A 23,421-nucleotide genomic window follows, 5' to 3' on the forward strand; every position below is an offset into this window, starting at 1 on the left:
GCTCTCTTGGTGTCACAATTTTAACACAAGGGTCTCTGTGCAGACAAATGTCACTGTGATCTGTTAACCTTATGTTCTCTGTCTTTTCGGCATCCTTTGTAAATTATAGATAATATGAAGAAATGTGCTTTTGTTGTAAATGTAAAAAGGATTGCTTATATCTACAAACACACCATGGAAATTAGATTTTTTTTTTCAAATCTAAATACTTTGAAACCAAACATGATAATTGTACAGTGTGTAGGGAGGTGTTTATTTATTCACCTCTCACTGTACATTTTCTTTCAGTGTGTTCAGTGTTTGTGTATTTTGTACTCAAATGCCAGTCATTCACTCTTTCTTGGCTCTTCCCTGACAGGTAGGAGTGAGTAGCATCTTGAATGACATCTAAAAGTAATTATTTCAGAAGGTTCGAGAGTGTGAAATGAAATCTCCATATTTCTAAAGAAGGTGAAACTCTGCAAAACTTTTCATGAATTCCAGGAATCATTTTCAATTTAATGTGGACATTTCCATATTCTTTGACACGTGGATCATATAGCCCAGTAACGAAAAAAATATCCTATTAAAAACATACATATGAATATATACAGATGATCCCATGTAGCTGCAGGTCCGTGAGCCAACTATAAATTCAGCTACTACACTCATTCAATAAAAACAAAACACTTCCCCACTCTTTGTGCATATATAAAATATCCTTTATTGATATTTTTGCAAGCATAAAGCTCCTTCAAACCTCAAACGGCTCATTTTCATTTTGTAAGTGTATATCAATTCTTAGCCATCAGGTACAAAACAAAAGGCCAGGATAACATTTTCTTCGGATAAAATGAAAAAAATAAATTCCAGCAGCGGTCATGTTTTCACCTCTAACACGTTTCGTACAGTTGGACAGAAAGATGCAGCTTTTGTTAACTACTCTACAGACAAACATCAATCACTGTAATAAATACAAAAACAGACAGGCGTGTATATGTGATATAAATAATATGTAGGTTGTTACAAATACAAGAACAGGTTGAAACTTTTGGGAGGAAATGTGGGGTTATCTACATTGATTGTTTTTTATTGATCGTATCTAATATTAAAGTAGTTTTCTGGCACTGAAAACAACTGCAGAATGGAATCTTTTATTGACATTTCAGACACTTCAGTGAAGATGGAAATCTTTTCTATTGCTGCCTGGTTTTCCAAAAGAAAAGACACGTTTATACATTTTTATACACGTGGCAAGTGTAAATACATAATTTAAAACCTATGTAAGATGTGGCACAGTAACTCTGCTGTGTTGTCTTCACTGAACATTATTTAGTTCCTTTAAAAAAAGACAGATGAACTACTCTTCCCTTTGAGCGTGGAAAGGAAAATAAATGTTTTTTTTTTAATAGTTGTACATTTATTTGTGTTTAACAAACATGCATACTTTGTATAAAAAACACATCTTTCAGACATCAACAGTGTATTTTACATTTTGTATTTCTATGCATTTGTTTCAGATGCATGAGTAAGTGTGGTGGCATGTTTTCCGTATGTTCACCTGTTTGTCTGTGTGTGTTCTCTGGCCGATGGGGGTGGAGCTCAGTAGCGATGCTCCCCTCTTGTTATGTGAGAAGAAAACTCGTATCGGTCTTGACTCCGGTGACCGCAGAGGTTGCACTCGAAGGGGTCTCTGAAGCCGTGGCAGCCCATGTGAATGGTGTACATGACATGGTCCAGGAAGAGAATGCGGCAGTGTTCACACCGGTACGCCCTCACCTGCTCCCCGTCTGTCGTCACCACCTTGAAGCCCTCGGAGGCCATCTCAATGCTGGCTCGGATAGCCTCGTACTGCCTCTGCTGCTCCTCCTTCACCAGAGGGAGCACGCCGTTCCTCACCCCCGAGGTGATGTGGTTGGTCAGGTAGATGAGGCCGGATGCTGCCCCGCCTGGACGATCCTCATTGTTGCTCTCGGTGTCTGTGGAGTCCTGGCCGCTGTGGCTGGGCGAGCCGTCCTTCTCGCTGGATGCAGACTTGGAGTTGGAGAGCAGCAGCAGGTTCTCAGCTGCGCTGTCTTTGGCTGACATGCCTGACCCTGTGTGACCCTCGGGCGCCGGCTTGTGGAGGGGGTACATGGAGCCGAGGCCCACATCAGAGGAGGAGGCTGGGGAGGTCTGGACCAGAGGTCGCAGTGACTCAGCCCCCAGGTAGCTGATGGCGCTGTTGATGGCCTGGTCGATGACGTGGGGCTGGATCAGCTCACCTGCTCCTCCGTCGAAGGAGAGGTCTGAGAGACGTTTGTCACCTGAGGGAGACAGGGACAGCAATGTAAAGATTATACTTCACTGACACACTCAAACGTCCACCTACATCCTGTGATTTCCACATCTTAATACTAAGCCTGCCTCTCTCTAGCTGAGTCTAAAAATGACTCGTTATTGTAGTTTCTGGTCTCATGGTCTCCTTTTGGTATTTCTAGTCTAGAACTGGCTTTTCCCTCGGCCTCTTAATATTCTATTTTTCTCCCTCTTTTGTTATGAAGATTATCATGATCTTATGTAAAATTAATATACAGGATTAAACACTGGGTAAATATTCAAACATCTCAAACAGTGCTTAAACAAATTAAAAGCACAATTCCTGATCAGGCTGGAAAAATAGACTTTAACTGTTACACTGCATGCTTTCTGCAGAGCCAGGGTTGCACAGAAAAACTAATTTACACAAAACACATTGAAGCTTCACCTATTCAGCTGTCATGGTGCAGCATTTACACAGATTTTTCAGCAAAAGCAGTGATGATGTATTTACACAAAGGAAGCAGATTTCAGCCCTTACCCACAAACTTCTGTGGCATAGTGCTCTTACGCTTAGCTACATTATTAGCTAGTCTGTCTAGCACCAAGGCTCTGTCAGATCCCGTCTGGCTTAAGTCTTCCCTCTGCTCATTCTGGTTGCTTTCTTCCTTTACTACTGGAAAGCAAGACAGAAAAGTAGATTTCAGAGTCAAAGTAATTTGAGTGCCTGATAACACATGCTGGTATTTTCTGGTCTGATGGTATTTTTCTCACAGAGCACAGAGCGGACTATTCTGACACATGTGAAGCACTTGGTCTATAAATATAGTATTTGTTCATGCTCACAGATGACGTATGGATGTGTTTCTAGGTTTGAGTGCAGAGGTTTACAACAACCTGTGCTTTAAATAGCTATAGTGTACAGAACTTCACACTGACAATATGATTAAATCAACTTAATTATCTCTGCAGTCATTTTAAGTAGCTGAAGAATTTCTGCATTAGTTTATATTCAAAAGGAAATAACAGTAATTTGACCTGACCTGTCAGAGCATTTAGTAACAGCTTCATGTTACACTGCTGTTGCATGCATAGCGGGTCCTGCACTCAGGGTAAAGTAGGCCATCAGATTTGGGTGAAAGTGAAGTGTGCGTCTCGTGAGCCACCAACCTGTGTAGATGCTGTTCTGCAGCCCCATGCACTGGAGGTAGTTGTGACACCTCTCCTTGTGCTCCTCGAGAGAGCTGCGCTGCTTGTAACTCCGCCCACAGTAAGCACACTTGTGGGGTTTTCCGACTGCAGAAAATAACATATGATCAGTGATGAGAGCACAATAATGATTCAACATACGGTTGAGTTCATCTTCTGTTCTAATTGCCCTTTTTGGTAACTCTTTACTGGGAAAAAAACAGGAAGTGATGGATTTTTCATTTCCAGTTTTAATGGAATAAATATAAAAAGACAAACTGGGCATTTAGCATAAACAGTGGTCAGACAAAGAAAAGAGCACCACCTATAAAAACAGAAAACCCAAGGAAAAGATCTGGAAGTACCACCTACACTGTTTGATTGACAGCTGATCTTTGGGAAGTCCAGAGAAAAACTTCACAAGTGGATAAGTTCACACTTGAGCACGACTGTAGCTGCTAGTGAGGTCATTGAGGTCATGTCCTCTGTGCTTTTTTTTGGGGAATTCAGGAATCAAGTTGGGGGGAGTTTACATTTTACAAATAAAAGTTATTCATGATGGGTATTTTCTGAGCTGATTCCCATGGAGACTTGATTTAAATTTAACTATTTTCAAGACAACAAGATTAACAACTGAAGCTTGGTCTTGTAAAGAGGTCTTTTTAACTAAATAATAATATACCCACAGTGTGTATTTTAATCTACTGAAATATATTTGTATCTGTATCAGTCAGGTCAGAATTTTTACATGGGTGTCTGGGACTGGGGGGACCCATGACCCTGGTATTTCTAAAATTCTGTCTTTGGCCCTGAGAATGAGCCACTACTACAGCTTATTCCTTTTGTGGAATAAACTAAAAACTAAAGAAAACACATAAATGAGCCACTCTGTTTCACTGGGTGACAAATTCATAACCAGCATACTATTTACTCCAATCTGAGTAATATTTGCCAGTAACTACAGAGCCCTGCTGTTTTAGGAAACTGCTCAGCCTTTTTATGAAATGAAATTAAATATTTGTGAGTTATGTTTTCAAAGCCTGTCCTCAGTAAGAATGAATTGGGCTTGGAGCTGAATGTCACAAACATAGTAGGGAAGTTGGAAAGTACTAAGAGACTGCCACACTGTTGGTTCTCATCCTTTCATGGGAATTTAAGAAACTAAAAAAAAAGAAGAAATAATTTCAGTCTTATCCTTTAAGCTTAGGCCATCCTAGTCTGTAAGCTTTATGATTTCAACACTCTTCCATTCATGCAGCCTTTTGCTTTCATTGAATTCAGTGCCTGTGCATATCAACTTGTGGAGAATTACAAAGAGCTTCAGATGGATAACCCATCATAGTGGTTATTATGCCAGCTTTAAGCTCAGTCACTGTTGTTGGTTGACGCAGTTGAACGTGTAAACTGACTTAAGTTGCTATGCAGAAGTAAATGTGCAGGTTATCCCATAACTGTTTCTTCGAATTATTCAGAGCAGTCTTTGTAAGTGTACTGTTTACACCCAAAAATTTCATTAACACATACTTCTGCAAAGCATTTGCAAAAAAAAAAAGGTGACACCATATCTACACCCAGTCAACTTCCCCTTATACAGTCCTGAGCTCACTCTGTATGCACTGCAGAGCATGTCATGGCCTCAGAGCAGTTCTACAATTACCACGAGTGCAGAAATTGTCAGTGTGGGTGACCTTTTCCATACTCACCCGAGTGGGTGCGTAAATGACCGGTGAGGGCGTCCCTCCTGCGGCAGGCGTAGCTGCACAGGTGACACTTGAAGGGTTTCTCCCCTGAATGGAGCTTGATGTGACGCAGCAGGTTGCCCTTCTGGGTGAAAGAGGCGCCACACTGGCTGCACTGGAAAGGGCGCTCTCCTAAAGAGAAGAACACAACAGATGCATGTTACTGTAAAGAGGAAGATTAAAAAAAACACACAATAAAACAACAGAAAAAAGAAAAACTTGTGTGTTTTACTGGCACCCAGTTTTATATGTTTTTTATACACCCTACTAGGCAGTGCATAATTTTTAATGTTTTTCTTCTTGCACCGCTCTCCCTAACCTCACTATGCTCAATCCCTCCGCTGACAACAATAAAAGCACAAAGTGTTTGTCTTTTCTATGAGGATGAAAAAGCATGTTGCTGCTGTAGGAACGCAGGGTCACGGCATTACAAGCATCCCAAGCGCCAGAACAAGCCGGATGATGGAGCGTCTCCGGGGCAGAGAGCAATCCAGCAGCCTGTGGGAGGGTTTCACAGCAGAGTGACACTCCATCTCTCCATGCTCCCCCTGCCCCACCGACTTCTGGCGCTCTGATCGAACAAGAGCCTTTCAGACTCAGCCTGCCAGTTCCGTAATGCACCATTGCCTAGGTCAATTTGATCTGAAAATCTCATTTTTTCCTCTTCTTCGTCTCTAAAATAAGAGCGGCACATCACAATGCAAATTCAGCCTCATTTGAATAAAGCGAAGGAAACACTTTGTGTTGAGAGCCAGTCTTCCTGATCAGCGCTTCTGGAATAAACCAATATCCAGCCTCTCCGAGTGTTGTGGCATTCTGTGAGAACGTTTTAATATGGCTTTTTTTTCAAAGGCCCCCCATAAAATAAGAGTCACCAGTGAAGCAGCAAAAATATATAAAAAAGGAAATTCATTAAAAATGCATTTCAGGAGCAAAGACTCACCACAGAATATTTTCTATTTAAATAGGAGGCACTTCATTATATCTTTTATTGTACTTTCTTTTGCATTTACATTAGTCTAGTGTTCCTTTCTTCCATTTTGAGTTTCATTAGTTTCTAAAGCTTGACAGTTAAGTGCCTTTTTCAAAAATGTTCCCCACCACTGGTTTGGCTTCATTACAATAGAATATCAATTTTGAAATTTGAAAAACTTTTAATAGCCAGATAATTGTCACTTCATAGAGATCCCATTTAATTGCCGCAGATATCCTGTTTCTCTACTGAGGGCATGTTTTTTCGGACCAAGTTAGTCTCTGCTGCTTTATCGCACAATAATTTGATCAGTTAATGTTGCTTGTCATGTGGTAATTCAGAGTCATTTAGATGAATAATAATTAATACTAAGGATGTGCTCAAAGTCTATTTCACGCACGACAGGAAGGTTTACATGCATACAGCTAAATGCAAGGATGCCATTATAACAAGTACTGAGTGTAAGAGCAGGCTTTTCAGTTTATCCATCACTAATGTTTGTGTGCAGGCAAAGAAGACACAAAGCGTCAGTATATACACTGTGATACTGCTTGTGTTAGTGGGAGACAACTACTCTGAGCTTCATTTTTGCCATTTAAAGTCTAAAGTAATGCTCTGAACATTGGCGGGAGCCACAGTAGACACCTTTCTACCCCCCCATTCATCCTCTCATACTAACAGTGAACATGGGTGCAAAGGAAGGGCAAGAAGTATTGCAGGTGGCTTACCAGTGTGGCTTCGCTTGTGCACCATCAACACATTGGGGCCAATGCAAACTATCCCACAGATATCGCACTTGAGCTTCCCGTTGGGCAGCCGGATACCGCCGGCCGAAGAGAAGGCCTTGGCTTCGGGGCTCGGTTGTGAGCCGTTCACCTTGGCCCCCGAGGCATCGATCACGCGCAAGTCTTCCGCGCACTCCTCCTCCTCCACGCCATTCATGTCACAGGCCAGCCCATTCTCCTCATCACTGCGAGCCTCAACTTTAATGTTACAGGCTGGAAAAGAGGGCAGGGAGGGGAGGGCCACGGTTTAGAATACGAGCATTGGTTCTTTCATGATGTTATATACTAAAGATGGGCAATTATCAGTGTGATATTGATACTGTGACATAAGAATAGAAAGAGCTGCTTATTGTAACATTGAGATGTAGCGTTCAAGTTGCATTTGCCTGGTCTGAAAGGCTTCATAAATGGAAAGTGAAGCGATTTTGTGAACCTATTTGACTGTCCTCACTGAATGGATGAATGTCTCTAAGAGATGTTTGGTCATTATATCCACTTTACCTCACTGATCATTTATAAAAGTGCAAGAGAATTTGTTTTGCCTTATGGATCTGCCTCTTTTTCATTTTGTTTGGAGTGCCTGTCCTTCATTCTAAGTAAAAACAGTTGTATTCTGTCATAATTATTGTTAAGTGTTGCTCTTAATCTTATAATTTTAAGTGTTTTTATTTGATTTTATAAAAATAATTTACCTGAGTGATTGTCATTGTTAAATTATTCCTTATCTTTTGGTGAGATGCTTCTGTTTTTTTACTCAAAATGAGACACATCATAATATATGCTAAAGTGTTGGACTCACAGCCATGAAACTTAACTTGTACAATTGCAATACGGCCTGGCTTTATTTGGATACATTCAGTATGGTATTGTAATTAACATGGTTCTGTTCATTTCCTTGTCCTCCGTCGGGACAGACAGTATGTTCAAGCACTGCTACTGCACTAAAACACAGGCTAACTACAGCAACAATGCTTTTGCAATGGCAAACCTTTACTGCACAATGCAACATTTTCAATTTGACCGGGACTGCATCAAAACTTCCCCTCTTACTTCAGCCGTTTTTGTGAATTCAGTCTGAGAGAACTCAACAAACACCAGATAAGATCGACCCACAGCCTTCTTGTCTAAACTGTAGACTACACTGCTCATTTATTTTCAAGCAGCATAGAATATTTCATAAGGATACACTGGTGGGTCGCGTGTGTACTGTTTGAGGATGCCGGTGATGAAGAAACACACAGATCATCTCACACCATCACACTTTGGTGAAACAAATGACAGCAAGATAAACAGGAAACAGAGACACAGGAAGCAGTGTGAAACTAGGGACGACAGCGGTGTCTATCAAAGCAACAAAGTGAGATGAGCACACACAGGCACACACAAGACACACTTGGCCTTTTTACTATTTAGAAGAGTCTTGATCTGTGTACAGAAAGTAAATACTGCATGATTGGTGACGATTATTTGAACTACACTAAAATTTCTACTTGATGGCTGGTGTTCCCAAAGTGATTAGAAAAGAGAAGTGCCCTCTGTGCTGAACGACCAGCTCTCCCTCTTTTCCTGGCAGAGAACTTTAAAAACGTTTAAGAGAACTGACAGATCTTGCAAGTCCCATGGCTACCAAACTGTGGTTTGCATGTCACAGTGGCAGCCTGATTTCCCCATGCCTCTACCTCTGTTTGTACAACTGAAGAGGAAGAAGTGGAAATCATGAAATATAGGAATCTATGGAAAAGGGGAAGCTTCAGAAAGAGGGCCTGTCTAACTGAAATACCAAGAATTATGGAGAAGTGACAGAAAGGGAAGCACGGGAAAGGAATTGTAAAACAGCCTGTAACTGAAACATGTTTTTTTTTTTTTTTTTCAGTCTTGTTTTCACCGACAGCCACTGAGGGAACATATATCCCCTAATGCACACAAAGTTTCCCATAGAAAGCGGGAGGTGGTGTGAAATTTGAGAACTGACAGCGTAGGATCGTTAGACATTAATGATCACTTTTCCGATCAAAGTTTCATAATCCAATCGTCCATCTTCACACCACTTTTTTTTTTTAATTCACTGTTGCATGACAAACAATCTCCTTATCTGGTCGACTGTTGAAATTTTTTGGACACACTTGTCCTTTTGCTGAGCAGATGAGATAAGAGAAACACCAGCCGAGCACGCAAAGGGAAGGAAAGGCTTCACTGTTCATCAAAACAAAATGGTGATTAAGTTCTATTAAACTGCAGACGCTGATGACGAGTTATGGCACAAAACTGTGTATGAACCAGTTACCAAACATACTACACGTGTGTCCAAAATGTGACTCTTATGCAATGACCCTTGCTATTGGTTAACACAAACTCTGATACTGTTACTGGCATGATGCTTTTAGTTTCACTTAGGAGTTCACTGGTTTCATATGCTGTAATAGATTTAACTTTAGACAGTGGTTCTCAACAGGTGTACATCCACGTCCCTGTCTGATAAACTCTAATTCCCTTCTTCTACACCATTATTTCATTTTAACCATTCCTCCATTACTATTAACAAACAAAACTGATTTTGCCTTAATTTCAACTATCTGTTGTCAACTATCCTTTCGCTTTTAATAATTTATCCATTAGTTAAAAGGAGCTGTATGTGACACTCAGAGCATATCTATGATTCAGTCTTGGCCGGGATTGCCTATACACGGCTCTCAACACTGTGGGTTGGGGTGGCATTGTCAGTGCCAACCGCCGCATGAGCGCAGTGCAGAGTGGCACGGATCAGCTAGCCGATGGGATAGACACGCATTGGACACACTGGACTCACATGCACTAACATGCAGCCGAACCGGATAACGAAACAGAGACAGGAGAAGCTTGTATTACAACACACACAGAGGTAGCATGACTTAATTATCTGCTCGAGACGTCATTACTCCGCTATATCCTTACATAGCAAATGGTGGTTTGCTGCAACGTAATGCTCTAAATGTCACATACAGGTTCTTTGAGCTATATGTTGCAATAATTCATCCATTACTTTAAGTTTTTAAAGGTATCGTTCAGACTTTTTTACGTGGGGCTGTATGAGGCACTTATTTATAGTCAGTGTATTACCTTCAGTAGATGGCGGTCGACATGCCCCCCCTTCAGAGCAGCAGGCAGTGTCAACATGGAAGCTAAGTAATGTACTGCTATAGAGGGGGGCAGCAGTAAAATGTGTTTTAGTCAACGTCAGTTTAATTGCATGCTATATATATAATATTTTCACAACTTAACGTAGCTGTCAATTTTTCATAGCTGTCATTTCTGATGGGGAATTGAAGCCGTTATATTGCTCTTTTCAAAGCCAGACTCCATTGAGAAAAATGGTAATTTAACATCTTTGCACACAGGTGCTGCAGGACGACTGCTTCTATTGGTTAGTTTATGGTATTGTGTGAATTAAAAAGAGTTAGTTCAGATTCACCCAGAGTCACGCATGACACAAAAAAACTAACTGATCATGGCAGTGGTAGAACAGCAGCTCCTTTGTTCAGCAATGTTAAATTACTGTTTTTGTTAATGGAGTCTGGTAGGTTTTACAAGAGCATTGATGGGGAACTAAAGCTGTTAACGGCTTCCCCGCAGCAAGGTAAAGCAGTGAATATATTCTCAATATAGTGTACACAACTGGGGGCTGCTGCCATTTACTAAGGTAATGCACTGACTTTGGTACTTCATACACCCCACTTCAAAAGATCTGACCTGTCCCTTTAATAATTTATCCATCACTTTAACCAAACTATTTCAGCTGTTTATCCATTACAGCTAACTGTTTCGACTTCTCTGCTCGCTACACTACTACTACTACTCTACACACACCCTCAACAAGTGCTGTTCAGGTGACTCAATATGAGAATGTATTAATTTCTATTAGTTCAAATTACTTAAGCTCCACCACAGTCCTCCTACATTCCTCCATGCAACAGCAGAAGTTCTCCTCGAGGTGCAAACACCCCTGGTTTTGAATAACAACCTGCACAGTCGGAGCCATCTTTCTGAAGACTTTACGTTGCACATGTTACAATCCATGCGTATGATTTTCACACTTGAACCACTGAGGTTTTTCAGTCAGGCATGTAAGCACTTTAATGGTTACGTAAGCGTCAGAGAAAATTAATGGGGGGATTTTTTTGGGGCAACTGATCAGGTTCATCTCATTTGCATATCACAGAGCTTGAAAGCAAAACTATGAACAGCTACACCACTTCAACCCTTCTAACTTAATTTATGGTTTTGCCCACATAACCTGTGGTTGTCACAACTTTCTGGGTAACTTAAGTACTTAAGTAATGTCAACAGGGAGTTGTAAAATGATGTAATAATAAAAAGGCTTGATCATACTATTGGCAGGAGAGGCATTTCTCTGCACACAGAAATGTCGCCACTGATCCAGGAATAACTCTTAAATAGAAAAAGATGTATACTCCACACAACACATTTTGTTAGTCACTTATTTCATAATTGCTCGAACTATGCACTAAAAAACCTTTGTGTATGTGTTGTTGTCAGTTCCTGAGACATCAACACCAATGAGGCTCTCAGGTTATCAGCGAGCTAAAGCAGACAGAAGGGAACCATGAACACTGGGCTGCCACCCACTTCTCATGGATATGGGGAAGTTGTGACTGAATTTGGAATAGGAAGAAGGCTTTTTACTTTTTATCTCGTTTGTCACGGTCACACATCCTGATTTGGTCGTTTTGGGAAGCAAGGGTCAGACAAACAAAACAGGTCGCAATAAAATGGTTATAACCTGATGTGACTCTAATCCTCTGATCACAGATAAAGAGGTAACACACACTGAAGCAGAGAATCAAACAATGATAAATACAGAAAGAAGCAACTAACAAATATAAAAATGCTGTAGCACAAGTAAAAGAGGCAATTTTTGGCATAAAAAGAAAAAAATAATAATAAAACTATGTTGACAGGCTTTGATAGCAGGAGCAAGTTAGTAAGTGTGTTAGTTGAGCAGCGTGGAAACACAGGGAGTCCGCTGGAGGTTCCTGTTACTGACTTGTGCTGCTCTCACTGCCTGAAAATAACTGTGTGCAAACTAGTGGAACCACATGTGTTAAACCACGCCAGTAACACTCTGAACACGACTTGCGGGAACACCAAAAACAGACTGCCTTTCCCCTCACACTCTTTTTCAAAAACTCGCCTCCATATTTTCGGGAACTAGACAGCTCAGTCTCCCTCTTTGTCTCATGAAAAAGCAAAGGCTCCGTCTGAATCACTGAAAGTGAAAGAGAAATCATGTCACTGGGATGTTGAGAAGTTCATCTTTTCACCTTGTGACTAAAACCAAATATGCCTCCATGTAAATATTCACTTCAATCCACACAAGATAACTCAATTAATTTAGTTTGCATGTTTGTGACAGTTTACTAAACACACTGATATGGACGACAAACACGGTTCACTTCGACCTATAAACCTCCCTCATGCTCAGAGTCACATACATGTGGATTGCAGCATTGTAAATGTGACGATCCCAGGCTGTGAAGACTTATTTGCAACAGGAAACAACCTGGGTTTTGAGGTTTCTGAGCTTTCGATACTTCGAGGTCCTGTGTCCCACATATAGTCCCCCTGCTTTTCACCTTTTTTTCACTATAGAGAACTGAGCAGCACATGATCCTGGGTGATAATTATAACTCATTTGGGCTTTTATCACTGAGGCAGCCATGCATAGATGTACCAGATACTTGCACTTCCCTTCTTTCTCTCTGTCCCTATATAGACATGTGTACACACACTCATACGAGGTGATCGTGCCGTTACAGGGAATGAACAGAAACTCACTTATAGTACATAAAGTCATACACACACGCCGCCAGCTCTGCTGTCTTTACACGATGCTGATGAAAATCAGATATTTAAATTCTTTCTGCCCCTTTTTTTCCTGATTATACCAACATCTATCAGTCAGCTCAGATGAGATGTAGACACTCGTATAAAACATAATTGAAACACTTCCTACCTCAATTTCACATGTTTTAATTTTTGCCCTCGATTTGTTCAGAAGTGTTCAGAGATCCCTTTTAACGCTGAGCTCGACACCTTCCAGCTCAACAGTTGTAAAGTAAAATAGAGAGCCTTTGTGAGTAAGCGTGTGTGTGTGTGTGTGTTCGCAGGTGTGTGACCTATGCGGTGTAGTGATGCGCTGATCTCTCTGAGCTTGGCCCTGTTCCTGAACTCTTTATCTCCAGGAGTGTTGAAACTGTCTGATGGCAAGTTCTTCTTAGGAAACTCTTACACATCCTATTTCAGTTTCCTCTCGCATTTTATTTTTGACTGTGTGCTGCTAATCGTTGCCGCCATCTGGATAAGTGGAAAAACACCGATGGGATGGTAAGCCGTCGTGCTCGGTTTTATTTGTCAAGATTAAAACAAAATACACAACCCACGTTATATTTGTGATCCTGAACTGCACCTTTTTTTCACAATTCACATCTTTAACTGTGAGAATTTTCCTCAAACTTGTCTGATTCTTTATGCCTATATTCTCTGTATCTCCTATTTTTCGAATTAGTAAAAATGTATAAATCAATTCAATAAATAACACCGGATTCACCTCATCTGAGTGCATCTTGAAAGCTGCTAATATTTTGGTCATTCCCTGGACATATTAATGTGCTTAGAAGTTTTACCAAGCTTTTAATTTTATAATTAAACAATAATTCTGATAAGCAAAAATAAGACCTGTATTATTTATGCTATGTAAACTGTATATTATGTCTGATTCATCTTGCTGTCATGTAAAACCGATTAGCTTTTAAACACTGATGATGATTACACCTTCCTGGTTTTTTTTTGTTTTGTTTTGTTTTTTTTCACAAACCACCCACATTAGGAGACGTGAGATAAATATACGCCACCGTTGTGAATCCCCCTAGCATGCTTCATCCTTATTTTCACCATGATATTCCCTGGCTTGATGTTCACAAACTCAAATCAAGGCCACATTAGCTATTCCTTAAGATTCAGCTTATTAATGACATGCCATGGATCAAAGGGATTTTTTTTTTACCTTTTTCTGCCAATGACCTAAATGTGTCTCTTTGCAGCTTTAAATTAATTTTTCCAAGGGATTTGAAACGGCAAATATCTCCCACTGGATGTGCATGGGATTAAGTTATAAAAACATTTTATGCTTTTTTATACATATATGTGTGTTATGCTTTTGATACTGACATTACTTTCATTTAACCATTTAACTCTGATTTGGATGCTCTGGGAATGAATACATCACTGCTGGGAAAGCAGTGGGGTTGACTCATTTTGATTGCTGCTTCCTGGGTACACTCAACTTAATGTAGCAATCACACACTGAGAGGAATTTCTTCTTAATTTACACAAGCATCAGTGATATTCTGACTGGCTGTGGGTGCGTTTAGTGAGATGTTGCCTCATACCTTTGTCCGCTCTGTTGTTCTGCTGGTGGGTGGAGCCGGCTGACAGGTCCTCAGGGACGGCCATGGGCTCCTCTGCCTCCTCGGATGCTTCGTTGGCAGGGGGGCTGTCCCTGCCTGGGGAGACACACACATAAGCAAACACCCATCACTCACCACACAGCCTCTCGACGTGTTTCATTCAGGAGAAGCAAAATTGCCTCTGCGTGGTGTAAGAGCTTGTTTGTTGGGGCCTATTGTATCTACTTTCTGCACTCTACAGCTCAATCATGCAGTAGGTAGTCTTTTACCTGGCATCTGGGCCATTTCCTGGGCCTCCTCTGTCTCCATGCGGTGCAAGTACTCTAATGGGAGAGAGATGGAGATGTAGATGTGTGTAAGTTTAATCAAGTGCAGGCTGAGGAAACAACATTATAAAAAGCCAGAGTGGAGTAAAGGGTGTACTTCTCGGCGTGACTTTGTCACCTCAGTGAGATCACTCTTGTCACTGCTGCAGACACACCACTGTCCTCCACATTACATTACAAAGAATTACAGACATTTTCATTACAAGTCTGACAGAGAGACTGAGCTCGGAGAGTGGCTTGGCTTCGGCTGATGGGGCCCGCTGGTAGTGCGGGGTTGCCGGGAATGGGCTTTCAGACCACATTTGTTATTTATTGTTAATTTCCTGCCACGTAATCATCCAAAAATGCAAACTGACTGCCGCAAAATTAAGCAGAAAATTAACTGGCCCCAGGTCACGAGGATGCGGGTGTTTGCCGTTCCCAGCTGATCGGCGCCCGTGTTCTCTCTAATTTACTGAGCATGCATCGCTGAGCCCGCGGCCTGGGCACAGACGCATGCAAGCCACAATCAGAAACAAAGAGAGGGGAGGACAGATAGGGAGAGCAAGAGAGAGAAGAAGAAGAAGACAGAAGAGCGGCGAGATAGATATAGAGGCAGAGACGTAGATAGCAATGGGAGGGCAAGAAGTCAGAAGAGCAAATGCAACAGGAAGGTGCAGAGAAAAGAAAAGAGACAGAAAAGCAGGCCGAAGGACAGAGAAGTTCTCTTTATTTATGAATTTTTTTAGAAGCGATCCTCCGGCCAGGGCTGAATATCTGAGGAGTCACCAGTGCTCGTGGCCCCATTAATAATGGATGGCCCTCAAGCCTGCAGCAGATGGGCCCGACAGCCTCAGCCCCAGCTCCGCCACTTCAAGAAGCCCTTGGTGGGGCCGCTGCCCAGTCCAAGCAGCCACTCAGGGAGAAGTGAAGCTCCCGAAAATAGCGAAACGAGCCCAAGGGAGAAGGGGAACCTAGGCCTTCCTGTTTTACTGACAGATGGCTCCACACATTTGGAACAAATAGTGGGAAGCGACCGGGCCTCTCTGTCGCAATGCACAATATTCTGCGGAGTCAAGTCAGGAGCTCAGCGGCCTGCAGACGCCCAGGATGCAAGTGTGAGAGGAGGAGGAGGGGGGCAAAGGTCACTGGTGCAGAAGATTTGTTCAGCACAACACAGGGGTGTTGCGTGTTACTCTGCTGAGCTACGACTCTGCAGCGCACTTCTTCAGCATCTGGAGTTTGGAGGTCGGGGGCAGAGGGGGGTATATTCTCATGTGCCCTTTTTTTCTGGGCAGATGGTGCGAGGGGAAACACGGATGTGTTGGCGAGGGGGGCCTCGGCAGAAATAAAAAAGTCAGAGAGTTCCTACATTCAGCCACAACCCACTTGCGTAGGCATGTGGAAAGTAAGGTGCACGTAGAATATTCGGGAAGTAGCTATTTTGTGATACTATTTTAATGCTGTTTACATTTTCTGTGTTGCAAACACTCCTGTTACTATTTTAAAAACTTTTCTCATATTGTTTTTAGATGTAATTTAGATAATGTGCTTTAATTTTCCTTTCCCAAAGTTTAAAGTCCTACTTTGGAAACATATTTTTTGATAAGAGCAGGTGCTGTACAACTAAAATGCTTACATCTAACCAACCAGTCATAACTTTTCTCATTATTTAATCAAATCAAACTTAAATTATAAATACAGCAAGACTTTTACTCCTTTCTGCTCATGTCCTGGCTGGTAACCTGGAGGATTGCGTGTGAGTGTAAATGAACTGGGGGCAGGTGGAATCTTTCAACCAGTGAAATGGAAGTCACAGAAAAGGCTTGCGCTACAAGTAGCGCAGGGGGACTGGAAAAGTTTTGGTCTGAGTACGTCAAGTGAGGAGAGGCAGGAAGAGGCTTGTGGGTTGACAGAATTCTCGGTCCTCCTCCTGTGCGTGTGTGTTTGTGTGCATGTGTGTGTGTTGTGTTTGGTAGCTGGTGGGGGTGGGGGGGTTTAGAGGCGTCTGCTCATAGTGAGGTGCAAAAGCTACACCAGGGAGCAGGGTGGAGATGAGAAACAATGAAACCGTTAACAGATACTGTGGACCACACCAGCAAACTTTGGATACCCAGGAGGAGGCTTAGAAACTGGTGTTTAAATGAGCGTACACAATACACATTTAAGATCAACAGTAAATACTGATATATAAAGCAACACTCAAGTAAAGAAATGGAAAACAATGTTATAAAAAAGTTACTTGAGCGTCCAGTTAGAACTAAGTTCATGTCATCAAAATTAATTAAATTATTTTTTTTTAAATATTTTTTTAACATGATGGCACACGCTTCTAAAAATGATTTTACATTTAAATAAATAAAAAATAAAATAATAAAAGTGGGTTTTAAGGCAAAGGGGATTTTATGTAAAATATTTTTATATGTTTCTGCTTATGACAATTACATTTTTGGCTGCAATAAAACGTGTTATAGCATTAAATACATCACTATATAATATATCATCACTATATGAATCCTGTGTCATCGCGCGCTACTGTTGACTCCACTCTGATTACATGTTCAAACAATATGAATCATAATTTTATTTATTCTCACACACTCTACTGAAAGTTTCCACCTCAGACAGTTACTAAACAGTCTTACTGACAATTAATGAAAATTTCTGAATTAATAATTTTCACGCCCATGGGTTTTCATGAGAAGTGATGAAGCTGTTGGCGCTTTCTTATCAGCCATTAGGATTAGAGATGCCAAGCAATGTGGTTGCACGGTCACCTTTGTTCATATGCACATGGAGATTCAGTAATTCATGAAACGTAATGGGTGTAAGTGGGTAGATAGTGTTAGCGGATGTGTTCTGGGAGCCTATCGAGGGGGTGAGGGGAGAGTAAAGGTGCGCTGAAGAGAAGTTTCCTTCATTTGCATCTGACACACTTCACTACTCTGCTATTCAGACAGTACAATCATTTTAATAACTGTCTGCCTTCCTCTGCCCCCCTCCTCCTCATCCTCCTCCTCCTACTTCTGTTTCTACTGACAAGAAAGATGATGTATCTGCAGACAGATTTGCAGCACTTTCAGCACTTCTCTTTCCAACTGAGATATGAAAAAGTCCTATTTGTGCAGGTACTGGGGTTCCTTCCCAAGTTTTAAATGGATCTGAAATCAAACTAATTTGTCTACTACTTTTGCCAAGTGTTAGTTTTTGTTGAATATTTGCATCTAAGTGTGATTTGAGTGGATTTTCAGAATTATTAAATTCCCTTAAATGTTTCAAACTCATAGAAAAATAACATTTTACCTGAAAGCAAACTTCAAAAGCATTCATACTTGCTAAAAATACATATTATAAAATGGAGATGCTCTCTCACAGTTTAAAACTGAATTCATTGACTCAGTGCTTTACATCAAACAGGCGCCACTTCAAAGACACAAATATGAATAGTTACATTAAATCTTAATTTAATCAAAAGCAAATGGGGCTTAAAATATTTTTGCAGAGGCTCAACTTCAGCAAGGAGGAACTTTAGGTTTTGCAACGTGTTATAAAGATGAAACACTGTATTTCCTCAACAGTCAGAGAGAGATTCTTTCTGTTTTTCTGCCTGGGCGTTGATGAACTACTTTCTACCTCAGTGTCAGCAGTGTAAAAAAGTTTCATCAGTCCTGCCTACATAGGCCTATGTGTGGTTTTTTTTTCTTTCCTTCACACAGCCGTTTAACGACTGTGTTTCGAGCCGGTGAATACAAAGCTTAACGGTATGAGAAATTAACACATCGATTATTAATTCATACGAAAGAGAAGGTAAGCGTTAGTCTGTGCGTGTTGATTTCCTGTTTGAGCAGCGCTGAAATATTCACACCTATGTTTTTTGGTCCTCGACAAAATTTCCGTCTTAATGAAAAGTTGTTGTTTTTATCTGAAAATGTGTGCTTCAATATTTTATGAAACTTCAGAGACAGAGGGACGATGTGAAGTTTACTGAGCGCGCACATCTGTTGCAACAGGTGCTATATCAGGAGTGTAATAACATAATAAACAGGTTAAAATAACACCAAAATGCGGAGATAATTAGAGGAAAATCTTAGAAATTAGACTGGTATTTTGTATATAATTTAAAGTGATTGTGAAATAATTTATCCATATGTTCCCAAAAGAAAAAGACACAGGAAAAATGGGGAACATTCCACTACTTCCGTTAAATTAGTCTGTTTATTACCAAATGACGCGGAAACCTGACTTTAGTTTTCTGTATTTAAACTTAAATGTATTCTTTTTAATAATCCGTTACATGCTCTGTACCAGCGGAGAATTACGCGCACCAAACGGGATCTGATGCTGCGGCGCACCTGCATCGAAACTAAAGGAGTCTCTTTCCCAGTCAGGTGTAAAATCTCTCCTACAGAACTTGAGAAGAAACCAGCTCAGTTTAGAAGTGTTGATCTAGCCTCTGAGACGAGTGTGGAGTTAAAAAAGCGCGGTGGAAATCACTTTACCTGCTATTCCTTGAGTTTGCAGTATGAAGTTCTTCCAACTCTCCCCGGCTCCATGTGCAGAAGGTCGCAGCGCCGCGGCGGCCCCATGGAGCTGCGCCCTGAGTCCCTCCCCTCTCCACTGCACTTCCTCGTTCCAGCCCAACATGACTATGTCTCTGAGCTCGACTGGGGCATTTTGCTCGCTTTTATCCACAGGCCGTGTTTGCAGCGGGGAGTCGAGCCTCGGAGCCCTTGGCACTTGCTTTGTGCCGTGCCAATAAAAGCTGACACCCAGTAGACCATTACTGGCAGCCATGCATGAGATGGGATGAGGCGCGCGAGGAGAGTGGACCATTCATTGTTTATTTATTTCATTCTCACCGAGGAAGCTGACGGGCTGGGGTGGGGTGGGGGCTCCTTACTTGCATATTGGACAGCTCCCCTTCTGTCACCTGTTCTGGCACGCTGAAGCAGTCCATGAAATTAACACAACTGTTTCCTTTCCCATATAATGAGTTTTTTCTCTTTAGTGTTTCATCCGTTTGACTTTGCTCATTCTCCCCAGCGATGGTCCCCTCAGTGTCAAAGCTTCTGTCCTGCCTCATCACATCAGCAAGTGTCCTGAATCTGGATCATGTCAGAACCTCTGCACATTGCTTCTTTCTTACAGCATTTTCCTTTTTGTTTCTTTCTGTTTGAAGATGCATGTCCACTGAGTGCATCTTTGCTGACTTACTGGCTCAGTCCTGCAGAAGATCAAGATACAGATATGCGTTATAGTCACTGAAATGTGGTTTTCCCTCTGGTTTTGTGTTCCTGAGTCTACAAACCAACACAGTCACTGGCTCTGAGTCCAGACCCAGCAGAGATATTTCAGTTTCAGATGCTTCCATCAATATGAGCTCTGTGAGACTTGCTCTAACTTCAGCATAAGAAGTTTGCTGCAAAAATTCAGTGACTTGAAACTGAGATACACAACATTGTATGTAAATTAGTAAACGCCTACTGTCTGCAGCTCATATGACTGGATTGGGCGCAACACGTCCTCTCCCTCCATTCTGCCATCATTCATGCTTATAGTATGAAGATAACATATATAGACAGGCCTTTTAAGATGTTTAATTTCCAATCTTCAGTGTCACTCTCCTGCACAGTCATTTAGTTAAAGCCACAGAGTGATGGGTGCCTATATACTGTCTGACATCATTAAGAGAGATATAAATTGTGGATTAATATTGATGGAAATTATAAATAAATAATGACACCTCAATAATAAACCTCTGGATTGTCTAAAGTAACTCACCTCTCATTTTCAGATATGTCCTGTCATTATTATCTCATATGAATACTTGGTGGAGTATGTCTGCTGTAATTACTGTATTTAAATTTACTGATGTACTCAAAGTTTATGCTATTAAAATAGTTTTCCCCTCCAGAGCTGTACTCACTGCTGATTAATTTACTAGAGGTTATGCTCAGTTTTCCAGAGTAAATAGTGTTTATACTCTGTTTTCTCTTCTTATCCCTGTATCCCACTGTCCCCAGGCCCCACAGAGCTCCCTTATCTCAGGAGAGTCTGTGTGTGCTGGATTGCTGAGTCACCTTTCGTGGGAGGCTGCCCTTATCTCCTAAGAAGCACAACATTCAGGCAGTTGGTTGCAAAAGGAGGAACTTTGGGCAGGAGAGCACTGCGGCCTGCTGTGTCTTCACGGCCGTATTACGGATTGCAGCAATGCTTGCTGACTTCCTCAAAGTCTCACGCCGGTGCTGCTTTCTCTGTCAGGTCAGAAGCTGAAGGGTTTGGATGTACGCAGGTGTGGAAAAGCTGCAGGATGAGCGACTCCTGAGGCCACATGAGAGGGAATGCTGGGACTCAAATGTGACTCAGCGCTATCAGCAAACGCAGAGGTGTCCAATCGTGACTGTGGTCTTCCATGTCCCCAGAGATACTGTCCCGTCCCAGTGACACAGCAGCTTTGCTCACTATAGGTCAGACAGGCAAAACGCTGTGAGGACAATGATTCAGTCAAGGTTTTAGAGAAGTTACTGCAGTGGTGGGATCAATACTCACCACAGGCTGAGTTGCTGATCATCCTAACGTCTGACTTCTACGAAAAAGATTTCTGCAGAGGGTTTCAAGGTTTTAGGAGATTACTTAATTCTACAGCCTTTTAGGTTTTACTACACTTATGGGCTTTAATCTATGGCTGCACATCAAACTAAACATAACCTTCTGCTCCTTTAGGTTAATCCACAACCTGCAGCAAACCATGTTGCCGTAATTAATATCATTACCTGGCAAGTCTCAAAACATCATCAGGCAATGTAGCCGGTCGACTACCGAACAATAGGCTTTGGCTGGTTCTTATTTCATGGATCTTTAAGCAGTATTCACTGTTTCACATTTGGAAGCACGAGCAGCATGTAACCCTTAATTGGTTTCAACACCTTAATAAGTCAAAGGCGTTCAAGACTGATAATCACATTAAATAGTCCAATTTATCTAAAAAGTCAATTGCAAACTGAAAAACTCTCTTTCTTTAGGAATGCATTATGCTGTGAGGATGTCTGAGTAAATTAAATTCCCCTCTGCACACTAAAGCATCTATTTCCTTATGGTAATTATCTGCTGGAATAGACGTGTCACTAGAAGGAGTCAGGCATGCTTGACATTTAGCCTTTTTATGGAGCGGCGATGAGTAAAAATTAAGATGAGGAAAAGGAAATTAATCTCCAGCCCAGGCAGGCATTGAGAGATCCAGGAGGATAGTGGCTGAATCAATCATGATGTTTGTGAGCCTGTTTTGAAAAGGAGCCAGTGATGAGATTCAGACCACAAGCTGGAAAATCTGAGGAGGAGGAGGAGGAGGAGGAGGAGGAGGAGGGCGCTTTTAGCAAATAGAGTTATGATTGCTTTGAGAAGGTTCACACAGTTTTATTGGTTCTGAACACCACCAGCAAACATATAAACTTGGGTACAATGCCAATTTCAAAGAAACAAAGTGATGTTTTGAGAAATACAGTTTTGTCTGCAAGTCAGATAAAACAATTGATTATAAGGTATTATTATATTATATCTGGGGAAACAGCTAGCCGGACACAGGATGTCACAAGTGCTATTTTTTTTAGCTTCAGAGGTGCTGCTAGACAGATTTTGTTACCTTAAGACACAGCCGGGTTAGCCGTTTCCCCATTTCCAGTCTTTATGCTAAGATAACGGTTTCCTGGCTGTAGCTTCATCTCTACTACACTGATATGAGTGATATCAATGTTCTCATCTAACTCTCTAAAAAAAGCAATCAAGTGTGTTTTCTAAAGTGTCAAACATAATCTTTAACTGTCTAAAACATCACCATATGCATGTGAAATGATGATCACTAATTAGATTCAAAATGCTTTAGTTAATAGCAGCATGTCTGCTCCCTCCATCATTTCATGATGTGTTTATATGGAATGCTGGCTTTCCAGATTTAGGCTTAAAGTCAAGATTGTCCAGCACATTAAATGGTGGTTACTAGGCGTCAATCACCAACAGAGCTGTTGGCTGATATCAGGCCAAAAGGAAGCGTGCACTCTGTAGATTCACTGGATTCACTATGATGCAAAGGAAAGGATAAATCTACAGTGTATGTTGGTATGATTCATTTCAAATCCTTTATACAAGAAGTTCAGATTCATTGTGATCAGTTTTGGGCAGGAACAGTGAAGTGTGATAATTTTTTCAGTAATGGGTATTATGAATTCAGTCATTCCATTACATTTACTAAACTCAGTCAGGCTCAGTTACTTAAAACAAATCGGGAGTTGACTTGTGCACTGTCTTACCAGGAGTTTGATGGAGGGTTTTTTTTTAGTTTGCCCTCTGTATACAGTGAAGAGACTGGCCTGGTTCGGGACATCTTAGCATGACACAGGGCCTGGAGGTTTAGAGAGACAGTTAGCGTCTTTCAAAAGAGGAGAAACGGGACTAACTCCAAAATTATTATATTTAAATGTGTGTTCATGGCTGGCTTGATAACAGTGCCTATTAGCCTACATTTGGGAGTCACCTGGGTTATTTAAGAGTTGGAGGATGTGTGAATTCTGTGGCCTTGCTGTGAGGACAGTGCTCACTAGGCTAGCTGTTGATGGTCAGTAACTCTAACATGTGGGCAGACTGTTAAAAATAATGTTTTGTTTTCTATTTCTGTACACAGTAAATATAGAATATGTG

At 41.3% G+C, this 23,421-nt stretch overlaps 1 protein-coding gene across 6 annotated transcripts; it reads right to left on the reverse strand.

The window, feature by feature from the left end:
- Positions 1 to 679: 679 nt before the first annotated feature.
- ikzf1 (IKAROS family zinc finger 1 (Ikaros)) lies at positions 680 to 19,565 on the reverse strand. 6 transcript variants are annotated; one of them, XM_033612443.2, is made up of 8 exons: positions 19,230 to 19,563; positions 14,695 to 14,748; positions 14,408 to 14,521; positions 6,906 to 7,175; positions 5,169 to 5,336; positions 3,448 to 3,573; positions 2,819 to 2,950; positions 680 to 2,285 (listed from the first exon to the last, which is right to left on the reverse strand). In XM_033612443.2, exons 1-8 carry the CDS (start codon positions 19,561 to 19,563, stop codon positions 1,582 to 1,584), a joined length of 1,902 nt encoding a protein of 633 aa, XP_033468334.2. In that variant the 3' UTR covers positions 680 to 1,581. The 6 variants fall into 6 exon arrangements, with proteins under 6 accessions (XP_033468334.2, XP_033468333.2, XP_033468335.2 ...); XM_033612442.2 differs by having other exon boundaries at positions 2,819 to 2,953; positions 19,230 to 19,560; XM_033612444.2 differs by lacking the exon at positions 2,819 to 2,950 and having other exon boundaries at positions 19,230 to 19,560.
- Positions 19,566 to 23,421: the final 3,856 nt, after the last annotated feature.

Source organism: Epinephelus lanceolatus, chromosome 17 (genome assembly GCF_041903045.1).
Source record: "Epinephelus lanceolatus isolate andai-2023 chromosome 17, ASM4190304v1, whole genome shotgun sequence".
In the NCBI taxonomy this organism is placed as follows: domain Eukaryota; kingdom Metazoa; phylum Chordata; class Actinopteri; order Perciformes; family Serranidae; genus Epinephelus; species Epinephelus lanceolatus.

Coding starts and splice junctions, on each gene's coding strand:
- ikzf1 (XM_033612443.2), bottom strand. CDS start 19,563: ATGGTCCACTCTCCTCGCGCGCCTCATCCCATCTCATGCATGGCTGCC. Junction 14,749..19,229: donor GCAAACTCAAGGAATAGCAG/GTAAAGTGATTT, acceptor CTCTCCCATTAG/AGTACTTGCACCGCATGGAG. Junction 5,337..6,905: donor GCACAAGCGAAGCCACACTG/GTAAGCCACCTG, acceptor TCTTCTCTTTAG/GAGAGCGCCCTTTCCAGTGC.